Below are 27,121 nucleotides of genomic sequence, written 5' to 3'. Positions count from 1 at the left end.
GAGCTGGCCATGTTCTGTTTCTGTGATATCCTAACTTTCTCTGACTGCAGACAGACCTGGCTCCGGGGCCTAAGCTGGCTACCTGTTATATGGATAATTTGAAAAATTTGCTAAACTCTTAAAGCCTTGATTTCCTCATGAATTTAGATAACAACTAGTAGAGTGGCTCTAAGTATTAGAAATCAGTTGATGGGACTGTTATCGAACTCAGTGTCTTAGAAACCTATATCCTTCCAGTTCTTCAATGTACCTAGAACTATAAATAAGTATACATATAAATAATTTCATGTATCCCCACTTGGAGAGCTGAGTCAAGAGAATCCCAATTCCGGGCAATAATATATCAAGACTCTGTATCAAATAATTCAATCAACAAAACTGAGGGTGTGCACATTGCCTTACAACTTTCTATCTTCCCTTGATAATTATTTCAATTAAAATTGTTTAGTGGGGCTGGTGAGATGAATCAGCAGTTCAGAGCACTGGCTGCTGTCCCAAAGGTCCTAAGTTCAATTCCCGGCAACTACATGGTGGCTCACAACGAACCATCTATAAAAGGCATCTGATGCCCTCTTCTGGCCTGCAGACAGAACACTCATACATTTAAAAAAAAAAAAAATTGGTTTTGTTCTTTGCTTTTGTTTTGTTTAGCTATAAGTCATAGGAAACCCAGAGCATTCTGTACATGAATGTGTTTCGTTTTTTCTCTTGGACTGTGGGTTTTCCAGGCTGTGGCTGTTACATCCTTTCGGGTGTTAAAAAGGTCCTTTTGAAAGCCCATTCTGAGGTTGAATGACTGGATTAACTGTCGAAGTGCTTGCCATGAAAGTCTGAGGATCTGAGTTCGGATTCCTCAGCACTTAGGTTAAAACCCAGACACATTGGAACACGCATGTGATTTCAGCTCTGGGCGAGAGACGGGGCAGCAGAGTCTTGTTGGCCAGCTAGCCTAGTCGAATCAGTAAGCTCTGGGTTCAATGAGAGAGACCCTGTGTCAAAACTAAAGAAAAATGCCGAATGTCAAGTTCTGACCTATACCCAAAGCCGTATTTAAAGGGTAGAAGTTCAAGTTGCCCAAGTGGCCCGAGACAGCAGCTGCTGGCCTTTCTGCAAATGCCAAAGTTCTTCCAGGGTGCTTGACAGAGTGGAAACTTATAGAGTGGCCCTGGTAACAGTCCAGATGCTGGGTGACAGCTGCCCCTCCCTCCCAGGTATTTCAGGACTGCTGACACATTAGTGACAGAGTTATTGAGGACCTGGTTGTGTTCCATGAAAAAAAAACACAAGTCTGAGTGCATCAGGACAAACAGATCCTGAAACAGTTAAGGCTTGCTTGTTGGGCAAGGCCACCCACCAGAGACCTGGACATAGAAATATGTTTCTGTACCATTGTCTGAGGGCCCTTCCTGTTGGCAAAACTGCTTCATCTAATCCTGTTACATGATTCCAGAACCCTTGCGTGTGACACCTTTGGGATACCTGCTCAGTCTGTGAGCAGTCTCTCAACCAGGCGGCACTGGCATAGATGCAAAGGAAGCTTCTTGGAGACACAGGAGATGAGGTGGGTGAGGGCTGCCTCTCATAGGTGTTTGGGGACTGCTGACACATTAGTGACATGTCCTGTGTCCCTTTTTCCAGTTCACAGCTATCTCTGCCTTCCCACCACTATATGCGAAGACACGGGGACCCTTCCTCATCTCAATGCTTCATGGAAACCAAAAGTAGCATCCGTATAAAGAGGTTCCCTCTGAAGAGAATAGCCATGTAGAGGAGGAGTGCTCTGGGCTGTCACCAGGGGCTTTGTGATACGAGCTGGGAAGACGCTTCCCAGGCCTGCCAAACCGAGTCACAAACCAGGTTATTTAAAAGGTGGAATGCGCAGCTGGGGAGATGGCTCAGTAAACGGGTCAACCGCAGTGTCCTTGTAAAAGCCAGATGTGTGGCCTGCAATCCCAGCACTCTAGAAACAAAGGCAGGATTCCAGGAACTCCTTGGCCAGCCAGCCTCACTGTCAGCAAGCTCTAGGTTCAGTGGGAAAAGCCTTGTCTCGAAAAAATAAGACGGGGAGCACCTAAGGAAGACACTGGGCACCAACCTGTGGTCTCCATATGTGTACATAACACATATACCCACACCGGAACACATGTGCCCACGCCCATACACATACACCGTTACACACCACACATCCAACAATCCAGAAATTTTTCTTATCATTTTGGAGGCACAAAGCCCAGAACCAAGGTGTCCATGCTTCTTCTGAAAGCTCTGGGGAGTGTCCTTCCTTGCCTCCTCTGGCTTCTGGTGTATTCCTTGGTTGCCATGGCTTGTGACATCACTCTGGTCACTGCCATCTGGTGAGGTGGCTAATGGCGGTCGTCTACTACATCTGGAATTAACTAAACCCCAAGCATCTGGGGATTTTTCTTGGATCATTGGAGGTAGGAGGCCTACCCTAAATCTGAATCATTTGAGGCCAGAAATCCCACCCAATATCCAGACCATACCTTCTGGTGGCCAACCATATAAATAAGACATGGAAGGAGGAAGGTTTTGGCAAGTTTATCAGTCATGCTGAGCCATGCCTTTGCTGGTGTTAGGACATACTAATTAGGAACACCAACATAGACTTACAGTTCTCTAGGACCTCCCTGGGGTTTTAGCACCAGATTGGGACTGTTAAGACATTCGATCTTGGGCTGGAGAGATGGCTCAGCGGTTAAGAGCACAGACTGCTCTTCCAGAGGTCCTGAGTTCAATTCCCAGCAGCCACATGGTGGCTCACAACCATCTGTAATGGGATCTGATGCCCTCTTCCGGTATGTCTGAAGACAGCTACAGTGTACTCATGTATATAAATAAATAAACCTTTAAAAAAAAAGAATAGTTTAAAAACAAAAAGACATTCAATCTTGGGGGCTGGAGAGATGGCTCAGTGTTTAAGAGCATTGACTACTCTTCCAGAGGTCCTGAGTTCAAATCCCAGCAACCACATGGTGGCTCATGAGATCTGAAGACAGCTACGGTGTACTTATATATAAGGAATACATGTTTAAAAAAAGACATCCAGTCTCAGAGAACTCAATCATTAGCCTTTCTGTTGTTGGAGATAGCCACATCATGTAAGCTCCTCCAGTAACTATTCTCTCTCTCTCTCTCTCTCTCTCTCTCTCTCTCTCTCTCTCTCTCTCTGTGTGTGTGTGTGTGTGTGTGTGTGTGTGTGTGTGTGTGCTCACATATACTCATGTGCTCATTCTGTCACTTGTGTCTCTAGGGCCCTCCCATGGGGAGGGATGAGCTCATCTCAAAATCGTCAGCTTACTCACATCCATTGTGACCCTTCACCCAGATAAGGTCATATTGGCCAGTCCCAGAGATTTGAATGTGAGCATGCCCTTGAGATGTACCAACTACAGGCATCTGGAAATGATTCCCAAACCTGAGGCTGGGGGGTGGGTCAGGCTGCAATTACTCCAAGGCTTTTGAGAATCTCCACCAGGCCTGACCTGTTCCATCCAATGCTCAGTCATATGTGCACTGAGTGTAATCGGCCCTTGTTGGCAAAGTCAGAGCAGGAATGGCTTCCAGTCGTATCAGAGGGATGCCCTCCTGCGTGCACAATGGATACGCCCTCTGCTTGGTTTGCTATGTGATTTAAGTTGGAAGAGGCACATCTATGAAAACTCTGAAAGCGAACCAAATGGAGCCGCTTGCCACTTCCTGCTTCTGCTGATGCTGAAGAAGTCAGCGGAAAGGCCTGGCAGCCTTCGTGTGAGGGGGAGGTTTCAAGGGCTGTTTGCCGGGGTGATGTTGAAAGTAGGAGGGTCTCCCACATCAGGGCAAAGCCACACTGTAGAAACTAAGTCTCCATACACCTTTATGTGAAAGGGAGTGTGATAGGGACTGCATCTAAAAACCTTCAAGGCTGTATTGAAGACTTATCAGAGAGCTGTTGTTTATGCAGTTGTTGCTCTGGATCCTGTCCCTGGCTCGGGCTTACGTACAGCGAAGAACTTAGATGCACTCAGGGAATACAAACAAGCGTTCTTGAAAACATTCCCTTAACTGAACCCACCTCCCAATCAGAAGATGCCAGGTGGGACGCACAGGGAAAAGCAGAGGAAGGGAATCTTTGGTTGGCTCTTCTTGGTTTCATCGTGGTACTGGGGTGTGTGTTTCTGGATGCTGCGCCCTCCTCAGGTGCTGCAAGCAGGTTGAAAGACAAGTGGAGGACGAAGAGATAACTCAAGTCAGTCAAGCACTTGCCTTGGAAGCATGGGGACCTCAGTTCAAGTTACAGAATCCATTATTTTAAAAAAAAAATGAAATGAAAAATTTAAAAAATGGCACCCGAGGAAAAAGAAACAACATCTGAGGTGGTCCTCTACTCTCCACATGTACATAGAGATATGGGTGCACACTGCACGTGAAACACACACACACACACACACACACACACACACAGAGAGAGAGAGAGAGAGAGAGAGAGAGACAGAGAGAGACAGAGAGAGAGAGACAGAGAGAGAGAGAGAGAGAGAGAGAGAGAGAGAGAGAGAGAGAAATCTCACAAAGGTACAGGGTTCCTAACATCTGATGTAACTTACCATAATCTGGAACTTCTGACCCAGAAAGGGATGAACTGTGTGCAGAACAGACCACGCACCAAGCCAGGTGTATCTCTTACCGCACTCCCTCTACATAGGAACAGCTGTGGCAGGTCCTCTTAGGAAAGCCCCCTAACTCAAAAAGTGCCCACTTGGCACACAATCTATTTCATTAAATTTAGTTCTTATGGGCAAGCATTTGCATCATGACAGCTTGACCCTCCCTGGCTTTGTTATTCCATGCCATTCTTGCGGAAACAGCCAGAACTGAAAAAGACTGCATGTAAAAGATGAGACATTGACTCAGTTTATGACATAAGTGACCAGGATGCCTGGGTTCATCTCCCAGCCCTGCCTGCCACCTACTGGCTGGAAACCTTCAGCAGGTTTCATTGACCTTCAGATCTCCATGTAATCACGGATAAAATGGACCCAACCCGGAGTTCCAGCACAGCTGCCATTGTGGGGAGTAAACGAGTTGTCTCATATTAGTTATGTTGACACAAAGCACTGAAAAATAATTTATGAGGGAAGAATATGTTTATTTCTCCTTCACCTATTCAAAATATATAGTACCTGATACAGTGGCATTATAGCATCTGGGCAAAGCAACCTTGGGCATTGCAAGGCATTCGGCCCTGAAACTATCCGCGCTGTTGGGTTTGTTTCTAGAAAAGATCATCACAGAAAGAATGGACCGGTGACTCTCGAGCTCTGCTCTGGGGCTGGGGCTGGGGCGGGGGCGGGGACGGCTTTGATTTGGCTGTGTCCTTATTGTAGATCTCCAGGAACTCCTGCACGTCTTCGGTGGACCCCATGATGACTGGTGCCTTCTGGTGGATCTCAGTGGGGACGATGTCTAATATGTCTTCATTCCCCGTCGTGGCAAGTCCACCGGCCTTCTCCATGACGTAAGCGATGGGATTGCACTCGTACAGCAGCCGCAGCTGGAAGACAGGACCAGAGGCCAAAGATCTTCAAGCCAGAAGGCAGTACCATCAGGGTTGGGGAGCTTGTTCTAATGTAAAGACCTGCCTAGGAGCTGGTGGGAGTTTCCATGATAACACCTCTCTCTCTCTCTCTCTCTCTCTCTCTCTCTCTCTCTCTCTCTCTCTCTCTCTCTCTCTGCTTTTGAATTGGGAAAGTTCCCATATTTGGTTGAATAAAACCATTCATGGAGCCAGAGCCTAGCCGGCCACCTGAGGCAAACATGAGGCAGACCACCTGGATTTGGGACAGAGTGACATTTTGGCAGCACTAACAGTTCCCAACTCTTTACAGCCAGAGACTAGACTTAATGAGTGATTCCGTGTGTGTTGGATGGAGCTCTGTCTGTTCTAAAAGCGTTTTTAAAATCCACAGTGGTGTCTGGCTGCGGACATCTGGAAGGCAGACTGGCCCCTCCAAACAGTGGGCTATTGTCTCCAGCCCTGTGCGTTCCTCTTGAAAACCTCCTAATGCTCCGAGGTTGGGATTTTGTCTGCCATATATCTTGGTGTTTGCTTTTGAATATTAATTTCTTTTTATTGAGTACGTTTTCAAGCATTTGGCCTATGGAGCAGACGGACTGTGCTGGTGCTTCCTGAGTCTGCTTCCATATGGGAATGAGAGCCAGGCTTAAAGGCCTGAAAAGGGCGGGGAGAGGGGGACGGGGTGGGGATCTCCACATTTCTATCGAAGAAAAGGAAAGTAAGTCACTTTCCTTTTATGATAGAGAGGAGGCCGGCCATACACTTCTGGGCTGTGCTGTGACTTTCAATGAAGCGCTCACACCATGCACGAGCCCGAGCAGATCTGTCAGACCTGCAACCTCAGTTCCTGACATCTTGAGGGCACTGTTCCTCCTGCTTCTTCTTTCATACAAAGAAAGATGTGGGGGGAGGGATGTAGCTCAGTTGCTAAGAGTGCCTGTCTCGCCCTGAATTTGATCCTTAGGACTGTGTAAAACCTAGCATGGTGGTTCACACCACCCAGCCCTCAGGAGGTAGAAGCAGGAGGATCAGGAGTTCAAACACCCTTGGCTACATAGAAAATTCCAAACCATTCTGGGCCACAGACAACGGGAGAGGAAGAGGGAGAGGGAGAGGGAGAGGGAGAGGGAGAGAAACAGACATAGACAGGAGAGGGGTAGCAAAGAGGACAGAATATCCGAAAAGGAAGCATTTTTGTCACCTTGTGTGAAGAAGCAAAGGATCTCCGCCTAACCAGCATTAGAAAGCACAATAGCCTTGTGAATTGCTGGGAACTGGGCCATAACGTGGCCAGTGTAGTCAGTAGAAAAATCCACCTGGAAGCTTTGGGTTTCCCCCACCGCTTTGTCCCCTCATCAGACAACATTACTTTCCAAGTAGCAAGTGCCAAGCTCATTAGCTACATCTATTTTAGGCCTTTTGGGAGCTGTCAAGGCACACCCCTCTCTGCAACACATATTTGACTTTCTGTCTTGGTAATGAGACAGGACTATTTCATTTCCCTCTATGAATGGAACTCGTTCTAGCCAAGCCAAACCCATGCCCCTGGAAGCTCTGAGCACGTTTAGTCCCCTGCTGGATCTCCATTAATTCTCTTTTGCCATCGCCTTTGGCAGGGCCCTCATGGGACATTAGTTGATATAATCTGGGCCTTGTCTCACATCTAGAGACTATGTCACAGACCTCTTAGCAATCACTGGAGTGTTCATCAGCTCCATGACCTTTTTTCCTAATGAAATCATCCTCCCAGGCTGGAAACGAAATCCACCCTCTCTCTCACTTCCTTGGGGGATGATCATACCTTTCCAGATGGATTTTTCTTGTTGGCGGGGTATAAGAAGATCCCTCCATACACCAGAGTGCGGTGAACATCAGCCACCATGGACCCCACATACCGGGCACCATAGGGAGCTGAATTATCCTACAAGGGTAACAAGAGCAAAATCTTAGGGCTGTGGAAGATAAAAAGGCAAACTCCTCCTGTCCTGATGCTTACTCTGTACCACAGCCACTCACCAAGGATCTTACAAGTGCTCACTTCGAGCTGGGATAAGACATGAAATGAAAATCCCATTCCAGAGAAGGAGAGAGATTATGGGGCCAACGCCTACTGAATATCTCCCAGCAGGTCACATTCTAGCAGTAGCTTCCAAGGAGAGTGTGGTTGGTTCCGGCTATGGGGTTGAACAGGCCATATGAAAATTTTAACTTGAAGGTTGACAAGGACTTTTGTCAAGCTAAAGAACTGGGCAGGTGAAAATCTGTATGTTCTGTGGGAGAAGACTCTTGTGTAACAAGCCAGGACTTAACAGCAGGGAGGTAAGGGCTGCTGCCACAGGGCCTGCTGGCGTGCACTTGTGCGGGGATTGGGCTTGTGAAAGAAGAGAAAATCCCATACTAGAGAGGAAGCCTGGGGCTAGACCCTGAATGCCATGTTAGCATGTGAAATGCATCCTCAGAACAGAGCGTCAATGGTAAGGCAGAATCACACACCCCTGTAGGGCTCCTGGACAATCAGCCAATTTTTGTCTTCATATCACTTAATTAGTAACCTCTGTAGTGAGATACCAATGTAGACATTGCCCACCAAATGTCTGTCCATCCGTCTGTCTGTCTCTCTCTGTGTGTCTGTCTCTCTGTGTCTGTGTGCATGTGTACGTGCGTGCGTGCGTGTGTGTGTGTGTGTTTGGTGGTGTGCCTGCAGTTGTGTAGGCATGTTTGTATGTGCAGGGGATTATGGGAATGTAAATGCATGTGGAAGCAAGAGATTGATGTCTGGTATCTTCCTTCATTGTTCTCCACTTTAGATATTGAGACGGGCTTTTTCCACACAAATCCAAAGCTTGGTGATTTGGTGTTCCTAGCTTACTGCTCACTCAGGAGATCCCATCTCTCCCTCCCCACACGGGTATTGGCAGGCCTCCTGAAAACTAGATCTGGGGGACAAATCTCTTGCCCCCATGACTGTGAAGCACACAGTTTACCCATTGAGCTGTCCTTCCTGCCTGACACTGACCATCTTGATACAACAAACAGAAATCCACCAAAAGGCATAGGCCCAAAGGTACAAACATCACATAGTGAGTGCTTGGGTGCCAGGGGCCCCCAAAATGGGAATGTTTTATTGTTGTAAAGGAAGTCATCTGGTTGATGATATTGTCCAGATTTTGATACGCTGGGAGACAAAAGCGAAATCATACTCGGGTTTTAATATCTCTGAGGAAGCTTTTAGCCTCAGCTTCTAGGGCTCGATAGTTCCCACCTCTCTGTCTCTCATCACCATGATAAAATTCACATCAGCAGATTTTCTCATAAAGAGGGAGTCCCAGGTGAAGTTCAGACCCTTCTCAATGGCATCCCTTTTGCTCTCAAGGACTCTCCTCCCAGGACCGAACACCATACCAGTCCCACCTGCTGTCTCACTCACCGGAGGGAACTTTTTCCTCTGGATATACTCATTGATGGCAGGGTCAAAGTCCTTAGCATAGCCCTCATTAATGCTGTAGGTGTTACCTTTCTTCTTGATCTTCACATCCCTGTCCACCAAAATGAATTCTCCAATGGACTTTGAAACAAGGGAGAAAGGTAGACAGATGACCAGCAAGCTCCCCTCAGCATGAACAAAACATGGGACATGACCACACCTTATCCCAGGGCATAGTGACTGCAGCCAAAGGCTCCCGTGGTGAGAAGAAGAACGGAGAGAGTCAGAGAGTGCCAATGTCCACAGGGTAATACAGGATTTAACAGTGCAAATGATTTCCACAAGGCCAGACATTGGGGAGCACAACTCTTATCCCAATACAAGAGAGGTTGAGGCAAGAGGATTAGGGGTTTAGGGTCAACCTGGACTACTTTTTGAGACCCTGCCTCCAACATCATAGATGGGGGAGGGACTCATGAGGTCCCACCCCTCCATGAAGGACAATTGTCAGTTAATGTTCCTAGGGTCATTTTCTTCATTGTCATGGTCATTGATAAGTTGCCCATTTCCCAATAAACAGCCCCTGCCCATGCCCTGTGCCCATGCAAGCCAAGCAATCCTATTTAAGCGCTCTCTCTCTCTCTCTCTCTCTCTCTCTCTCTCTCTCTCTCTCTCTCTCTCTCTCTCACACACACACACACACACACACACACACACACACACACACACACACAAAACGTGACATGAAAGTAGGAGAGGACTGGCTAGCAAGGGAGAGAGAGAATCTAGGGGATAAAACTGATCGAAATCATTATATATGTGTATGAAGTTGTCAAAAAATGAAAATGGAAAACCCACTAAGACACAGGAATGGAAGAAGTATGTGAAATAGAAAAGTGGGTTGGTGCTAAGGCTAGAGAGGGCTAGAGAGGAAGAGGAGGAAGAGGAGGAGGAGGAAGAGGAGGAGGAGGAGGAGGAGGAGGAGGAGGAGGAGGAGGAGGAGGAGGAGAATTAACCAAGGTCACAGAGTGCATCACTGCAAGTGAGTCTTCACATTTTTACTTTTGTGCCTTCTGGTTTCTATTTCTAAAAATTTGGGCCACGAACTTACAGGAATACTTCTGTATAGTCAGGAAGACAAAATAAATATCTCTACCTAAAACATCTGAAAAAGGAAACCATCTCACAGCAAGCAACCAGAACTACCAGCAGAGCTCGGGCCCCCGTGCTCCCCAGGCAGCCATCTTGGTACCCAGCCTGAGTACCCAGAAGGTGAAGGAGAGTCTCCCACATAGAGAGACAGGAGCTATAAAAGCTCAACGAAAGCCGAAGCCTGCTAGAAACCCACTTGTAGCCACAGGTGGGTCTCAGCCTAGCAGTCCTGGCAGAGGAGACACGAGGAAAGGGAGAGGCACTTAGCCGTCTCCCCGGAGTAGTCTTGCCTCCATCAGGCCAAAGAGAGCGAGCAAAAGGGTGCAAATCGAAACTATCCCTGGCAATCAGCAAGGAAGCATTCCAGCGGCTGCACTGATCCAGCAAAAACATCTGTGTCTGGGGAGGGAGAAACCCAGCCATTCACAAGCCCGGATGCAGTCGGCAGTCAAGAGACTGAATTTTCCCCCAAATGTCTGTCTATTCAAAAGTGAGAGCGGGGGCACCGGGAGCTCATCCAGAGGACTGGACAAGCTGGACAGGTGACACTTTGGCACTGCTTTCAGAAGCTGTGCCCTTCTCTCAGATTAAAGTTCCATCTGGACCTGCCCTGCTTTCCCCCTGGGGACTTATGCCGAGATTTTGATTCGTGTGGCCACCCCTCCTCTCCGGTATTAGTTGATTAATTAAATGTTCCTGCCCCCAGGAAGGTGAAAGTGCAGTTTTGTTAAGCATGCACAGATCAAAGGTAGAGATCATGCTCTGATTTACAGCACTTTGCCACACCCGGAGCAAATCTCTCCCAGGCCTCTCACAGAGGAAGACGCCATGCTGTTCTTTGTACCTTGTGTGTGTGGTTTTTGTTGTTTTTGGTTGTGTTTTGTTTTGTTTGGGGTGGGGTGGGGGGAGAAAGAGGAGAGAGCTGAAGAGATGGTTCGGCACTTCCTGCTCTTCCAGAGGACTTGGGGTCAGTTCTCCGGACCCAGGTTAGGTGACGCGCGCGCGCGCGCACACACACACACACACACACCAACCAGGTCCAAGCTCAAAGCTACTAGCTAAGTACTCGGTCTAAGGGATGTCTCACCGGGTCCAGCATGAAGCAGTTGACGCCACAACTCATGGCCAGGACCAACATGGTGGCGCTGCCATAGAGTGCATAGCCTGCTGCCACCAGGTTCCTGCCTGGCTGCAGAGCATCTTTCTCCGAAGGCTCATTAGCAGATGTCTAAAGCAAAAGAGAAAACAAAGGCACGTTTCCACTTTGCTTCGTGGTCCTTTTTCTTTTTCCAGTCCAGCCGTCTAATGCAATGGTTCTCAACCTTCCTAATGCTACCACCGGTTAAACGTGAACCCCCCCCCCAGCCATGAAATTATTTCCGTTGCTGTTTCATAGCTTTTTCTACAGTACTAAATCGTAATTTAAATACCCTATATGCAACCTCTAAGGGGGTTGAGACCTATATAGGTTGAGAACCATTTGCTTCCTTGAAAGCCACTGATGTCCCAGGTGTTGCTTTTCTCCACACACCAGCAGCTCTCTGATTGCAGGGGGCTTCCTGAAGGGCCCTGGCTTCCGGCATCGGGATCTTTCTTTCCATCTTAACATCTTTCTAATTTGATTTTCCCTCGTGTCTCTGTTACCACTTCCAAAAAGCAACGCCCATTATCACCAGCCCCACGAATGTAACCTGATTACAGGCCCCAGCACCTTTCGCCTACCTTTTCTATCTTTATTTAAACAGATTAGCACAGGGCTGCTGGGCTGAGCGTCTCATGAGAACATCGATTCTGTGAGCCGTTGTCAATTGAAGTATACGCTCACTGAGCAGTGTGGTCAGTTACTCCCATGGTAAAGAGATTCTCAGAAACATAGTTTGTAGCATCTCTCTGGAGTTGTCAGAGGACAGGCTAGGTGCTGGGGACAGGGCATTATAAAGCTGGTCTCACAGAACCTGAGAGGGAACGGAGGTGACCAGAGGCTTGGGGGGAGGGGAGGGCGGGCAGGGGAGGAAAAGAAAATTTGTTTTCCTTTTTCCTTTTTTCTTTTTTTCTTTTGTGGTTTGGATGGTTGGTTTCCCTGGGGCTTTTCTCTCACAAGGGCAGACAACCATTCCCTTTACGGTTCCATTCTCGGTTATGGGAACCAAATACTTTTTAAGGATATTGCCAGTTACTAGAGCAAGACTAAACTAAGAGAGGTGGGTCGTCCCAAGTGAGAAGACTTGTTTGGCTTTGTTCTCTGTATCGTATGAAAAGAGCTCAGGGGTGGGGGAAGCTTTCGGCTTAAAGAAGAAAACAGTGGGACTCGTTGGGCTGGTTTGGGGAGGTTGTCACAATATCTGCCCTGTCTTTTGTGAAAGAGAGATAGCTGAGAGTGCGCAATGGCCTCTCGGTCCACCAGCATTCTACCACTGTATCTCAGCAGCTCTGTGGACCTTTCTTGCACAGTACATGCAAGGTCATAAGATTTTGCTGCACATCTGTTCAAGCCACACAGCTTTATGCTCTATGCTTATTTTTTGGTCAAAGCCAGGGGCTGTGTGCATTTCACCTTAGTTCACTTTACCTTTCTGTAAATGCCAAAGATGGTTCCGATGGACGCGAGGCAGTCGATGTTGGATGAGCCATCGAGGGGATCAAAACAGACAACGTATTTGCCCTGGACAAAGAAAACAGAAGGCAAGCACGGTGCGTAGGTATTAAGTGGACTTAAAGGACAAGGCGGGGAAAGTGGTCTTATCTATTTATATTCTGTTTGGGAGTATGCGAAGATGGATGGACAGATGACAGACAGACAGGGAGATAACGTATCATTTAGAACAGAAAGTAGGGAGTGATAGAAAAACAGATAATTAAATCATTGTTTCCTATGCCACTGATATAACTGAATCATATTTGGTTTGAGAGTGTCCTGGCAGCTCCAAAGGAAAAAAAAAGCAAAACAGAATTAGTCATTTGTTTCTCTTACTTCTAAGGCCTCAAGGCGCTGGAAGCCATTCTTAGTACTTAGGCTTGTAAGAAGACATCGTTGTCACTCACGTGTGGTAGAAGCTACTTGTAGAGAGACTATTATAAGCCTCACCAGTCAATAGAGAAGCCAATGGCCAATGAACTGAGGCAGGAAACAGGAGGTGGGACACTGGCAGGAAGAGGGGATTTTAGGAAATAGTAAGAAGTAAAAGAGAGCTGAGGGGAGAGACGAAGGAGGCAAGACAGGAGGAGGACTGAGGAGACGGACATAAGCCAGCAGGTAGATGAGTTCGGAGAGACGCTGAGGGGGACACTGAGGAGATGAGAAGCAAAAAGTGGGCCAGGACTGAAGGACAGTTAACCCAACCAAGTTGTAGACATAAAATAGTTTAAACGGTTAAATAAGTTATCAGCTAGCCAGGAAGGAGCTAAAGCTTATAGCCTGGGTATTTGTTAATAAATATTTAATCTCAGAGTTGTCATCCCGGAGCAGAAATTGGAAGAGAAAAAAAACGATTATTAAATTATTACAAATGGCACCCCACTTTCAGCACCATTTGTAAACGTATTCTATCCATTGTTCCTTCACAGACTCTGAGGTTAATTAGTTATTATTAAATGCCTTGGCCATAAGCTTTGGTTCATTCCCTGATGAGCTCATGACTTATTTAACCCATTTAAACTATTCTATATCTACCACGTGGTTAATTACCCAGTCCACTTATTCCTTCTAATCTCCCTAGGTTCATTTATCTGCTGGTTTATGTCTCCTGGGTCTGTCTCCTGTCTCATCTCTCTTGGCTCTCCCTGTGTCTCTCTTTTATCTCTTACTATTTCCCGGAATCCTCTCTTCCTGCCAGTGTCCCACCTCCTATTTCCCGCCTCAGCTCATTGGCCATCGGCTTTTTTGCTGACTCTCTCTACGGATATTCTACACTGTCGTGCACAGATTTCTCAACAAAATCCCTGCCATGACTCCTGGAGGAAGTAGGAAGTGGCCCTCTGCTATGGTGTCAGCCCAGCGTCTGTGGCACCCGGGCTGACCAGCTTCAGCTCACGAGAGCTCATTGAACAGGCTCTTCCAAGCTCTGTCAGGGACACTACAGTGACAGCGTGCTTGCAGGCCAAGACCGAACATTTCCCGGTGATGAGCCAGTTTACCAGCTCATCACTGGGAAATTCCCATCTCCGACTCAGCGTCTTTAGATGTGGAGGGGTGTTCGGCGCACTGCCAGAGTCAGGGGACTCTCCCACTGCCTGTTCTTAACAAAGCAGGTCACTTTAGACTGGCTTCTTGCCTCTCACTAAGGTCAAGACGAGCTGGGCATTTACTCTGATTTTCTTTCCCAGTTCTACTCTTCCATGCCCTCAGTTCACCTGGATGAGGAAAGACGGTAAGTAGGACTAGCTACTGTTGGAATAGAAGCCGAATCAACCTACCCTGTAGCATGCCACTCTCAAATTCCCCCAGGAGTGCGGTGTTGAGCATGTCCCCAGCAGTAGCTCCATCTTCCCCCAATGGTTTATCATGGAGTCCTACAACATGCTGGTGTGGAGCTAGAGGCTGGGATGTACAGATTATTGCTTGTTCTCTGCCCTCACAAAGCAATCTGAGCACCAGAGAATCCCAGTACCTGAGCCAGGGATGGGAAAAAAAAAAAAAAAAATGGAGGCAGCTCACCATGGCGGTGGGTCTAACACGAAGGCTGGAGATTGGTCATGATGAACCAGGCTTTTACGATCCCTAAACACGGCAGTGACGCGCAGACACACCCCGGAGAAATGGGGAGGGCAGGATCAATGGAGCCTCTGGGACCACGTTCAGAGGAGAGGTTTGGGATGGGACGGTGGGAAGACAGAACAGAAAGGGAGCTTGGTAATGGTAGCTTAGAAAAGTGAATGAGATCTTCCACAATGCGGAGGAGGAAAATGGCCACATGCAAGCCTTCAGGGGTGTAAACACAGACCCACCCTCTTCTCGGGCTCTATTATGATGGCGTGTGTATTTTCTTCCGACACAAGGACACAGGTAGCATAGGACGACTTCAGCATATTGATCACCAGGTCATTGGAAAGTATGTCCAGCTTCTTCACTTGATCCCCAGTCACATTGGTTGAGCCAGCGATGCCATAGCTAGAGGGAAGAAAAACCACAGAAGATAAGCCCCATGAGGACAGCTTTTCTCCCTCTAGATTAAAGTTGCCGCCATCAAGGCCACTGCTAAATCAGAAGGGGAACGGTACTGACAGGAGAAGATGGAGCCTAAAGATGCCAATGACAGCCTCGCCTCGCCTCACCCCCACCACGTGCAAACCTCAGCTCTGTGAATCTCTGGTCTCTGAGTCTCCTCTCTTCCTGGTGTGCACAGAAGGAATGGCATCTTGCGGGTGAGGCTGCCATTAGAAAACACACACACACACACACACACACACACACAGAGGCGGGGGGGGGGACTCAGCGCAGCCCTTGGCACCTCAGGAATACAGATGGGAGATCTGATTCTGGGGAGCCTGAAGAGTTGGGGCAGTGTAGATGAGAGCCTCAGGCAAAGGTTTTGGGCACTGCAGACAGGCACCTTCCTACAGTTTGTCACAACTACGTGGAGAACCTGAACCAGTATTGAGCTTCCAGTGAGAGAGATGGAAGGTACAAACACCAGCTTTGATAAGAACCCTTTTGTGGGCATCAGCCCTGGTGGATGACAATAGAGTGCCTGGGAAAAGGAGACCTGGCTGGTGAGGCAAGAAGCCAGCACGAGGGGGAGGGGCCAGCTTACCATCTCCCACTGGGCCCCACCTCTTAAAGGTACCACCACTTCTAGACACAACCGGCATACTGAGGGCTAGGCTCCTGGCACATGATCCCTTGAAACTTACACTGCAGCAAGGTGAGTTTGTGGGGAGTCTTCTTAAATACTACAAATAACTTTCTGGGAACCTACTGTGCTAGGGCAGCATTGCTGAACAGGGCAGACCAGACCCCTGGCTTCAGGGAGCTTAATATTGCTGTGAGAAAAGACAAATCAGAAAATGGCTGTTTCCAAATGAGTGCGATGGTGAGAGAGCAGCTATGGATGTCAGGTAGCAGGTGGGTAATTAATTTAGATGGTCAGAAAGGCACTCAATGCCGGACTTCCAAGTGCATGAAATTTAGAGTGGTTGGTTGGTTGGTTGGTTGGTTGGTTGGTTTTTGTGTTTGAAAGAGAAGATACCCCAAATCCCTGAAGAAGCCTGAATTCACCAGTCAGCAATGACTACAAAGCAAAGTTACATAATCAATTCAGGAGAGATAGTCCGTTTTTCCAGAAGAAAGGGGCTGTGTGCTGTATAAACATCCGTAGAAATAGCTTTTTAAAACTTTTGACGTCTTTCTCCCGTCATGACCAGATCCTGAGATGTGGTAAAGACAGTGGCCACTCAGCTCATTTTTCTGAGCATCCAGCTTCAATGTGTGGGCAGACCATAAATAACGGAGCCTTGGGACTGTCACCCTGCCCTGGGCTATGAGAGGTTACAGTGGTGTCAGCAGAGGTGGCTTCATCGGTCAAGCTCATACTCCACACTTGCTCCAGGATCTTAGAGGGCTTGACCCTGGGGTCACAGAGAAGCCAGTGTACAGGAAGTCAAGAGTCACAGAGACATGCTGCCTGTTCATGAAAAGACTCTTTCAGCCCAATTAACACTCCACAGGGTCTGTGCCGCCAAGGTACCAGTGTCACCCAACACCTCCAGGACTCCCATTCACCTTAGTGCAGTGGCCACTAGGCGACACTGCTCCTCCATCAGAGCTCTTTTTGATCTCCAGTGAGGGTCTGCCTCTTCCAGAAACCTCTAAACTCATAGGTGCACTGTACAACTTCTGTAGGGCATGAAGTGTGAAGGCTTGCTCAGGGAAGCCCAGGTGCTTAGATACCCCATAAGAAAACACAGTGACATGTCTTGAAGCTAGACACTGGGCTCAGGAGTGAACATTTTCAGTTGCCAGTCAATAACACTACCTTGGTAACGGGAGCGATGTGTGGGTCACAGGTGACCTAAGTTTTGCCTCAGGGCCCAGTGCCTGAGTGAGTCAGGTCTTTGTTCCTTTCTACTGTGCACATCTTTACTCGGGCCAGTGATGTGAGGTCAGAGTAAAGCAGTCCTGATCACACTCTAAGAGCCACAGAAGGCTGCTGTGGAGGAACAACTGGCCAGTGAAAGGCCAGAAATCAAGGCTTTTGTTGATTTGACAGAGGAAAAAAAAATAATCCCTTAAAAGTACTCTCAAGGGGCGGGGGTTGGAGAGAGGGCTCAGCAGTTAAGAGCACTGACTGCTCTTCCAGAGGTCCCGAGTTCAATTCCCGGATGATTCACAACCATCATAATGGGATGCGTGTCTAAAGACAGTGACAGAGTTCTCACATACACTAAATAAATAGATGAATCTAAAACAAAAATACTCTCAAGGGGCAGCAAGACGGCTCAGCAGAAAAAGGTAGCTTTTGCCAACACTGACAACCTGAGGAAAGAATTGACTTCTGTGAGTTGTTCTGTCTTCTACACCCATGCCAGACACGTGTGTGAACACACGCAAACACACACTAATGAGCCCTCAAGGAAGTAAAGAACTGAAGAGCACACTATATCAGCTACTCGTTAGTCGTTGTAACCAAACTCCTGCAAGAAATAGATTAAGAAGAAAGTCCAGCCTATGACTGCTTGGTACCATGTGCCATAGCCAGGACAGAACATCCTGGCAGCAGAAACGTGTGACTTTGCACTACAGGTCAAGAGAAAAGGGAGCAGAAGAGCACCAGGTCTTAGCTGGATTCGTTTCTGTCCACCTAGGCCCTGGGCCACAGGATGGTGCCATCCACACCCCTCTTGAGTTAACCTTTCTGAAATGCCCTCCCCCAAACGCTCAGAAACAAACCTCACCAATCCCCTACGTTTCTAGATCCAGTCAGGCTGACAATGAAAATCATCCCTCATTCAGATGTGGGAAAAGTGGGGCAGGAGAGGGCTGAAAGTGAGAATGGAAATCAGTGGGAGGCATCTCTGGGACTATTTGGAGGCCTGAGACCGAGGAGCTAATTGGGGAGGAGAGATAGCTGAAATTTCTACCAGAGGGGATGCAGACCGAAATGGCCACCTCCTGGAGCCAGGCAGGACTTCTGGAATGGGAGAGGGATAGCAATCCACCCATAAAACCTTCAACCCAAAATTTGTCTTGCCTACAAGATGTACAGGGATAAAGATGGAGCAAAGGTTGAGGAAGCAGTTGACCAATGACTGCCTCAACTTGAGACCCAGTCCATATGAGAGAGTATGTGGGGTCTCTATTATTGACACTACTAATGATAATCCGCTATGCTTGCCGACAGGAGCCTAGCATAACTGCCTTCTGAGAGTCTTCATTTGACAGCTGATGGAAACAGACACAGAGACCCACAGCCAACCATCAGATGGAGCTCAGGGAGTCTTGTAGAAGAGTCGGGGATAGAAATGAGCAAGTCAGAGGGGACAAGGACACCACAAGAAGACCCACAGAGTCAACCAACCTGGGCCAATGGGGGCTCACAGACTGAACCACCAACCAAGGAACAGGACATAGCTCCCGTACACATTTGTAGCAAATGTGCAGCTTGGTGTTCAGGTGGGACCCCTAACAAGAGGAGTGGGGGCTGTCTTGGTCTCTGTTCCCTCCACTGGATCCCCTTTCCTCTACCTGGACTGCATAGTTGGGCCTCAGTGGGAGAGGATGTGTCTAGTTCTACTAGAACTAGATATCCCAGGATGGAGTGGTACCAAAGGGGGTCTCCCACTTCTTAGGAGGGGAGGGAGCAATAGGGGAAGGAACCTGTAAGGGTGGGGTTGGGAGGAGAAGAGGGAGGGAGACTGTGATGGGGATGTAAAAGTAAAAAGAATTATTGGGAAAAGAAAAAAGTTATTCATCACACAGGTGGGGTGTATCTTCTCAACACAATTCCAGATCTGCACCCACGCTTCCTCCCCCAGAAACCATCAGCCTCTGCGGGGGATTGGTCTTCCTTCCTCAAGCCTTGAGGGATAGAGTAGCAGGGGTCTCCACAAAACATGTGGCTCTTGGAGCCTGTTTGACCCACTGAACCAGGGGTGTCAAGCTCATTAAATCTGCATTCGGATATGTGTGGATTGTAGCCGGTATTCAAAGGTTTCTAACAAGGCCTGGGCCTGTGCTCAGTTTTAGAGCGCTTTAGCATGCAGAAGGCTCTGAGTGCAAGCCCTAGTGCATTTGCATACAGCCCAGTCAGAATTAGGACTCTCGAGACTAGGAAAGATAACGGTCACCAACATAACACAACATTTCCATTTTGAAATCTGTGTCTGGTCTTGAATGGCTGGGCCAGCCTAAGAACTACTCTGTCCATGCAGGTCTCTTCCTGGGGAGGTGGCAGTCTGCTTTGTTTCTGGCGAGATGGGATGCTAGAACCGGGGCTTCGTGGTTGCAAGGTAAATGCTGAGGGAATCCATTAAAGGAACCGACCCTATGCAGAAGGGGCACATCTGAGAATTTACAGTTTTGGAGACTGGATGACAGAGCGTTTCCTTCCGCTCATATCCCTAACTCTACCAGCAAAAGCAATGTGCAGCACAGGAGGTGACATTCCAAGCCACAGGCTGGAACTCTAGACAACCAAGATTCCAAACCCAGTTCCATTACTTGCTTGGCAGTCCTGCGTAAGTCACTTCACGCCTCTGGTATCTTGTCCTTCAACTATAACATGGGGATACAGACATCAGCTTCACAGTACATGGGGAGGGTGGGCAATTAGTTGATAGGGGCCAAAGGCTCTAAATAATACCCCTGTCTAGACAGACATTTAAGAACTATTATCGTCCCACTCATCTCTGGTTCCGTCAACATTAGCACATTCATGCTAAGTCAGCATTAGCACACTCAGGCGAGGTCCTAGAAAAAAGTCAGCGTCACAAAGACCTAGGTTCAGCTTCTCTATGTTCCTTCTACCAAGTGTGTGATCGCCGTCAATTTGTCTAAAACTCCCTGGCTAAACTTAGCCAGAAACAGGGAGCTTGACACACCTGGTCTACAGATGTGTCCCTTTGCTCATCTGACTCCCTAAAAATGACAGCCAAGGTTGTGCTTAACACATCCCCAGAGCAGCCGATAAGCAAGTGTCTGTTGCTGGGTGGGTGAGAGACCCATTCTGAACCACGCTGGCAGACAACTTCTAAGAGACCAGCCGACATAGGACTGTCATCACAAGTGAATGGCATGAAGAAGAAAACAGCTCCTGTGAGGTCCTGCGACACTTCGTTATGGCTCTGTTGCAATTATCTGGCCTTTAGCTCAAGCAGTTACAGTGAGGAAAGTGTGTTGTCAAGAGCCTTAGACCAGGGCCTGCCCTTAGGCCTCTGGAAACAAGCATTCTCTTCCCGGAGTCCATGGACTAAAATCAGCATTAAGAAATGCTTCGTAGAGCTGGAGAGATGGCTGAGTGGTTAAGAGCACTGACAGCTCTTCCAGAGGTCCTGAGTTCAAATCCCAGCAACTACACGGTGGCTCACAACCATCTGTAATGAGATCTGATGCCCTCTTCTGGTGTGTCTGAAGACAGCTACAGTGTACTTATATATAATAAGTAGATGAATCTTTAAAAAAAATGCTTTGTAAATCTCAACTCTTGCTTTTACTGTCAAACTCCACATTTTACTCAAGTTTTTAAAGATATAAACTACTTTAATTAATTAGTAGAAAATCAAATTCCTTAGCGCGTGGGTTAATTTGCTCAATATATTTAAATCTTTGAAAGCTTGGGTCAAGTATTAGTATTTTATGCAAGGTTCTCGAATGATTTCTACCGTGGCAGGAGCCAGAAGAACGGAGGCCTTGAACAGCTTTGATATTTAAAAAAAAATTTTTTTTTATTTTTGAGAATCTCATACATGTGTCCAACAAAATACAAACATATCTACAGTTGTCTCCACATCCCCCAAAATGATCCTTCTGACTTCATGTCATTATTATTACTATTATTATCATCATTATTATTAATCATTATTACTTCTACTACTAGGACTACTATTACTATCTTCTAATTCAGTTAGTGCTGTACTCACATGTAGACAGATGTGGGGCCATCCCCCGGATCATGGGAATTTTACAGTCCCACATTCTCCAAATAGAATAAGTCTCTCTCTCCCCTAGCAGATATCCACTGCCCACAGCTCCTCAATGAGGGGCTGGGCAACAGATCTAGGCTGCAGTTTTGCTTGGTCCTGTGCTGGGTCGTCTGGAGGGAACCACAGGTGCTGCTGGTTCATTATTTCTATAACCAAGTCATGTCCAGACCCTAGCTCTTCACAGCGTTCCTCCCCATCTTGGGGCTCTTACCTTCTGCCTGCCTTCTCTTCCGGAATTTTCCCTGAGCCTTGGAGGTAAGAGAATACAGATGCTTTGTTTGTGGCTGAGCACTCTCGGCAGTTTACCCGGTTCTGTGTCTCTCCACAACTGCTACATAGAGAAGCTTCTTAGCTGAGAGCAGCCCAGGTCATCAGAGCTGGGAGTTGGGTTGGGGATTGCCTAGGCTCGCTCTGTATTCCAGAGTGACCTTGAATTTCTCAGCCTCCATGCTAAACAAGCACCTTACCGCTGAGCTGCAACCGTAGCTTCCTCGAACAGCAGGACTAAAACCAGGGCTGCCACAGGATGGACAAGCCCTATATAACACTCTAGACTTTCTGACTGGCAGGCTATTTCCCTCCTCTGGTGTCTATACCAGAGCTGTAAGCATCTTTGGCAGCATACAAGTTGCCCACACTGGTTTTCAGAACACCCAACCAAGGGCAAAGGGAGGAGGATTATGGTTTAAACTTTATCACTGAGGTCCTAGGTGAACCTACCTCCACCCTGTTATTCATTGATCCTGTGGCAAATGACCAACCATTCACCCAGTGGGGAAAATCCTGGGGTTATTTGAAAAATACGTGGAAGAGGTGTCAGTCAAGCTCTTTCCAAGATCACAATCCCAACCCTGGCTTTTGTTCGTGCAGGTTGGCGATGGACAGATGTCAGGGTATGGGACCAGCTCTGATCCTGCCCCAGAATGAGATTTACTGCACGCTGGTATTGTATGGTGCAGATAAGCCAAGAAACAACATGGGAATCTGCTGTTCTTCTCGGCAGTTTCGTGCCATAAATTCTGCCAGTGTGCACACAAGCATAAGCTCACATCAGTTGATGTGCAGTCCCAAACTGCTGTTTTTCCTTATTCCCCTCTGTCAAACGAGGGAGAAGACCATGTCTTGAAAAGAAAAGAAAAGAAAAGAAAAGGAAAAGAAAAAGAAAAAGAAAAAGAAAAAGGAAAAGAAAAAGAAATGTTTCTGGGAAACTAGAAAGAGAGCTCAATTGGTAACGTGTTTGACACATGAGCAAAGTGTCTGAACTCAGTTCCTAGAACCCATTTTAAAAAGCAGAGCATGATTGCACACAGTTGTGATCTCAGTGCTGGGGAGGCAGAGTCAGGCAGATCCCAGGAGCTCACTGGGCAGCAAGCCTCACCTAACCAGTAAGTAAACCCCAGGACAATGAGAAACGCCGTCTCAATAAGCAAGGCAGACGCCTCGGGGAAACAACAACAAAGGTTTGGCCCTGACCTCCATACACGCATGCGCGCACTCACGCACGCACGAACGCACGCACGCACGCACGCACTTTTCCAGATGTTGTAACCTGAAATATATTCCAGCGGATATGCATGTGGTGGCTGCAAAATAGAATGCAAGCGAAGCACAAACAGATTACAACAGAAATAAGGACGTTGCCAGAAACGCAATGACGACATCTGGATGTGATTAGTAAGCTCCTTCATCTCCACAACAGCTCTTAGGTTGAAGAGCAGCTGTCCCTATCTTACGATAGGGGAAACTGAGGCCCTCAGATGCTTCACCATCCATCCACCCATGTCACCACCTAAATTAAATGGCAGCTCCAGGAATTTAAGCCTAGCTCCTTGTCTTTGAGAAGGTCTCTTCGGTTCTGCATCTCCCTGCTTTTCTAAACCTAGTCCTAAAGATGCCAAGGGGCCTTAATGCCCCTAGACTATGACTGTGTATTTCTACGCTAGCCTAGCCAAGGCTTCCAAAGTGCTACATCCCCTTATTGCTCCCAAGCCTTTACAAGTCAACATTTCCTTGATCCCGTTCTCAGTTTTGTATTTCCTTGGTTTGGGGTGGCATGATTCTAGTCTCATTTGTTAGATAGAGCCATCTCTTTGAGAGCAACCCTCATTGCCTTTCAGATCCAATCCATACCTTACCTTTGCCATACCCCTGCTCTCTCTGCTACAAAAGCTTTGCTCAATTCATCTTTTTCACCCATTTTCCATGTCTTCTCCAATTCCACACTCCTAGCCTTCCCTTCCCCAGAACTTGACCTGGGCTGAGATGCTGCTTCAAGATATCATATTATTTACTTATACTATTATATTATTACATCAATCATATACCATATATCATACATCATACAATGTCACATCATATGGAGCAGTGGAAACGACTACAGCGGCAACATTGTGGTTGACCCAGGTAGAGGAGCAGCGTGACCCATAATTACACCTCTGCTGATTTCCCTGTGCGACATCAGGGAGGAGACCAGTCTTGGCGGGGTTCTTGCAGATCTTCAACCATCCCATCCCTCTGGGTGAATGCTCTTCTAAGGCCGACTGGCAGCCTTAATAAGCTCTTTACAGGCACACTGGCTCTCCATCCAACACATCAAAGCCTAAATGAGCCTAATTGAAAGGCCCGACTTGAGATCTCATCTGGCTGCTAGTGGTCCGACTGCGGTATCACCCTGCGAATAGTCAGATGCTTCCTGTCCCACAAGAACCCAACTTCTTCCCTTAGTTACTCACATAGCCAGCCAGCATCAACACCTGTTCTACCACTGTACTAGCCATAGTAGTGAGGACTTAAAAGCCCCAAAGTGGCAGAAGGGTTCCATTACTAATAAGGTATCTGCTCAGGGAAACACCATGCAGCAGGTTAAAAGAAAGTGGTAGGTTGTCACATCCTGGTGGCACAGAATGGTCATTATGTAGCTGGAGAAAAACAAGATAAGTATAGTCCTGTTTTGTTTGCATAAAAAAGCATCTGAAAAAATAACCAAGAAAAATTAACAGTGGGTAGCCAGGAATTTGACATGGCGGGGGGGGGGCTTGTTTTCCTTCTTATCTTTGAAATGTCTTGGTGTTTTTGTCAGTGGGTGCAACTCCTCAAGAACAGTGAGGGAGTCACACCTCTAACATACCTGTTCCTAGCTCTCTCTAGCAAGGCCCAGTCCTGCTTGGCATCTAAAAGTAAACGTCACCAGGTATTCTATGCTTAAGAATGATCTCAGCCAAGCCACACAGTAGAACCAGAGGTTTTCCAGTAATAAATGCATACCTAGATAACACAGGTCATGCTGTTGGAGGAGCATTTAAAAATCCATTTCAGAGGTTGATAGGTTCAAGTTAGCGACAAACCTCACATATCAGTTCTTCGTTGTTCATAGGGAATATTTAAAGATATGATAAATATTAAGAAAGTATACAGATAATGTGAAAACCCAGGTTCCGTCCAGTTGTATGAAAACCAGTTAGGTCCCAAACATGTGCTCAGGCCAGAACAAAGTTTAAAAATAAAAAAAAAAGTGTTGTGTAGTTTATAAAATGAAGGTGTTCTGAGACTCCATGTTTCTTCATTTTCTCCTACCTACAGTACAAACTGCAGATCAGAGCATTAAAATCACCCACCATGCTAGGTGTGGTGCTTCATGCCTTTAATCCCCACTCAGGAGGCAGAGGCAAGCAGATCTCTCTGTGTGCTCAAGGCCAGCGTGGTCTACCCATAGTGAGTTCCAGAACAGTAGGATCTACATAGTGAGATCCTGTCTCAAAACAAAAACAAAACAAAATAATAAAATTCATCATCATCATCGTCATCATCAGCATAACCTACCACAAGGGAACTTATTGGAAAGGCCCTTATTGCCCCCTAAGGAGGGTCTGCATAACAAAGTCCTCAAATGGTTCAGGGGAAGGAGATCGGATCCTTGGCTTTATAAAAAAGCAGTCTACTACTTCTGCTCTGTCTTTGAGCTCTTCATTAACTGGGCAAGATCTGCTCCTATCATTAATGCAAATAAGGAGAGGCTTTGATGCTCAGGGGGCGATCTACAGCCGGCTCCAGAAAGAGGGAGCGCCCGCTGTATAGACAGCTTACATCGCTGGGCATCAACTTCCTCCCAGACTGACAAGTGATGTGATACTCTCAGTGGGACTTGTCTAGATGATACCGGATTAGAAACTGAGTTTAGGACTGCAATTCCAAAAGAGAGTAACAGAGGTTAAAAGAGAAATGGGGTGAAAGGTGCCGGTGCTAGCACTTTCTCTCTGAGGCCCAGGTGAGCAGCTGGTAAGTCACTCACTTTTACCGTGAAGCTGGGAGGAGCGAAAAGGAGAGTTGAAACCAGAAGAGATGGGACAGTTGTGCACCAGGAGAAAGGGGAATGAGGGCTTGTGCGCAGCAGAGCAAGAAACCGGAATCTTAGGTGTCAGATGGGCACACTGGCTACCAGCAGGGGTCCAGAGAAGCAGACCCCAGGTGCTCTAATGAACAAGATGCAGCAGCCAGAGGCCTAACTCACAGCTGAGCGATGCCGGCCTGGCGCACCGCTGACGAGATGGCTTTAATCGCGGTGCAGAGCGAATTCAGCAGCTGGGTCATCTCGCCCGTGCCCCCAGCCTTCCTGCCCTCCTCCATGACGAAGCGGGTCAGGGTACTGATATCCGTTTCGAAGCGCACATGGTCCGCCATTGCTGGGGTCTGGCACAGGTACTGTCTGTAGGTGCTGGCTAAAGGTGCAGGCAGGTGAGTCCCCCAGGTGATAGTCACAGCAGGAGGACTGAACGCTATACAGTGTCTGCAGAAGCTCAGTGAACTTGAGTCCTGGGGGAGCCTATAATCTCCAGGTCTCCGCCCCCTGTCCCAGGAAACACCCCCTTTGCGCCCTTCCTCCACCAACTGCATTTCTGCCCGCGGGCCAAGGTCCTCCTAGCCTCTCCCTCCCTCCATTCCATGCACCCTCCCCTAGATGACATAGCTACTTCCTCCTCAGTTGCCCCACCGCCCACCTTGCCTCTGGCCTACTTCTATGATGATCTCCTTCAATACCTCCCCAATCCCCGCTATAATCTGCCAGAGAGGATGGCGTGATGGACTCCCCTCCTACCCCCACCCTCCACCCCCCACCCCCGCCACATCCCACCCAGCCACCTGCTTAAAATTCCGAGCAAATTCAGGGAGGTTGAGTGACTACTAGTTCAGGGAAAGCAGCACTTGAGCCCAAGGTGGCCTGGTTTCAGTCCCTACCCACTGTTCTCCCATTACCTCCCTGCACCATCAGTCTCATCTGACCCACCTCCTGAGAAATGGATTCTCCCATCCCCATCCACTCTGAATCCTCCTTAATGGTTGCCTCCTCCGAGTTCCTAAAGTTGGAGAACTGTTGAAAACCTTAGTTTCCAACAAGTGTGTGTTCCGCCGAGAAAACTATTGCGGGCACACACACACACACAAAAAGCTGTTCTCTGAGATCAGGCAGTTCCACAACCAGCATTCTTACCTGTTCCTGTTCTAGCTGTCACAAGTCAGAGGCTGATTTGTAGAACAATTACTGAGTCCTTACTGTGCTTGCCAGAACACCTGCTTTCTTTGAGCCCAGAGCTCAAAGAGGACAAATTCCTGCCCTCCTTGAGTGTAGAGTTTAACAGACAGATAACAAAAAGAAACAAAAACAAACCACGGATCGGTTTCCTGTTTCCACGTTGGCAGAGGGGAACATGAAAACAGAAAGGTAAATAGAGAATGCTGGGAAGAATAGAGGGTGGGTAGGTGGGGGCATCAGGGAAAGGTTCACTGGGAAAGTAATATTTGAGCAAAAAACTGAAGGATGCCCGGGGAGGAGTCAAAGAGGA

The 27,121-nt window shown here is 47.6% G+C and overlaps 1 protein-coding gene across 1 annotated transcript; it reads right to left on the bottom strand.

Annotated features, from left to right (window-relative positions):
- Positions 1-5,122: 5,122 nt before the first annotated feature.
- Positions 5,123-26,171, bottom strand: Fbp1 (fructose-bisphosphatase 1). Its single transcript, XM_032885130.1, has 7 exons — positions 25,792-26,171; positions 15,093-15,255; positions 12,718-12,810; positions 11,236-11,376; positions 9,000-9,137; positions 7,374-7,493; positions 5,123-5,548 (listed from the first exon to the last, which is right to left on the bottom strand). The coding sequence occupies exons 1-7, from the start codon at positions 25,959-25,961 to the stop codon at positions 5,270-5,272; spliced, it is 1,104 nt and encodes a 367-aa protein (XP_032741021.1). The 5' UTR covers positions 25,962-26,171; the 3' UTR covers positions 5,123-5,269.
- Positions 26,172-27,121: the final 950 nt, after the last annotated feature.

This window comes from Rattus rattus, chromosome 14, assembly GCF_011064425.1.
Source record: "Rattus rattus isolate New Zealand chromosome 14, Rrattus_CSIRO_v1, whole genome shotgun sequence".
NCBI lineage: Eukaryota > Metazoa > Chordata > Mammalia > Rodentia > Muridae > Rattus > Rattus rattus.
This window is presented reverse-complemented; position numbering and strand designations above follow the sequence as displayed.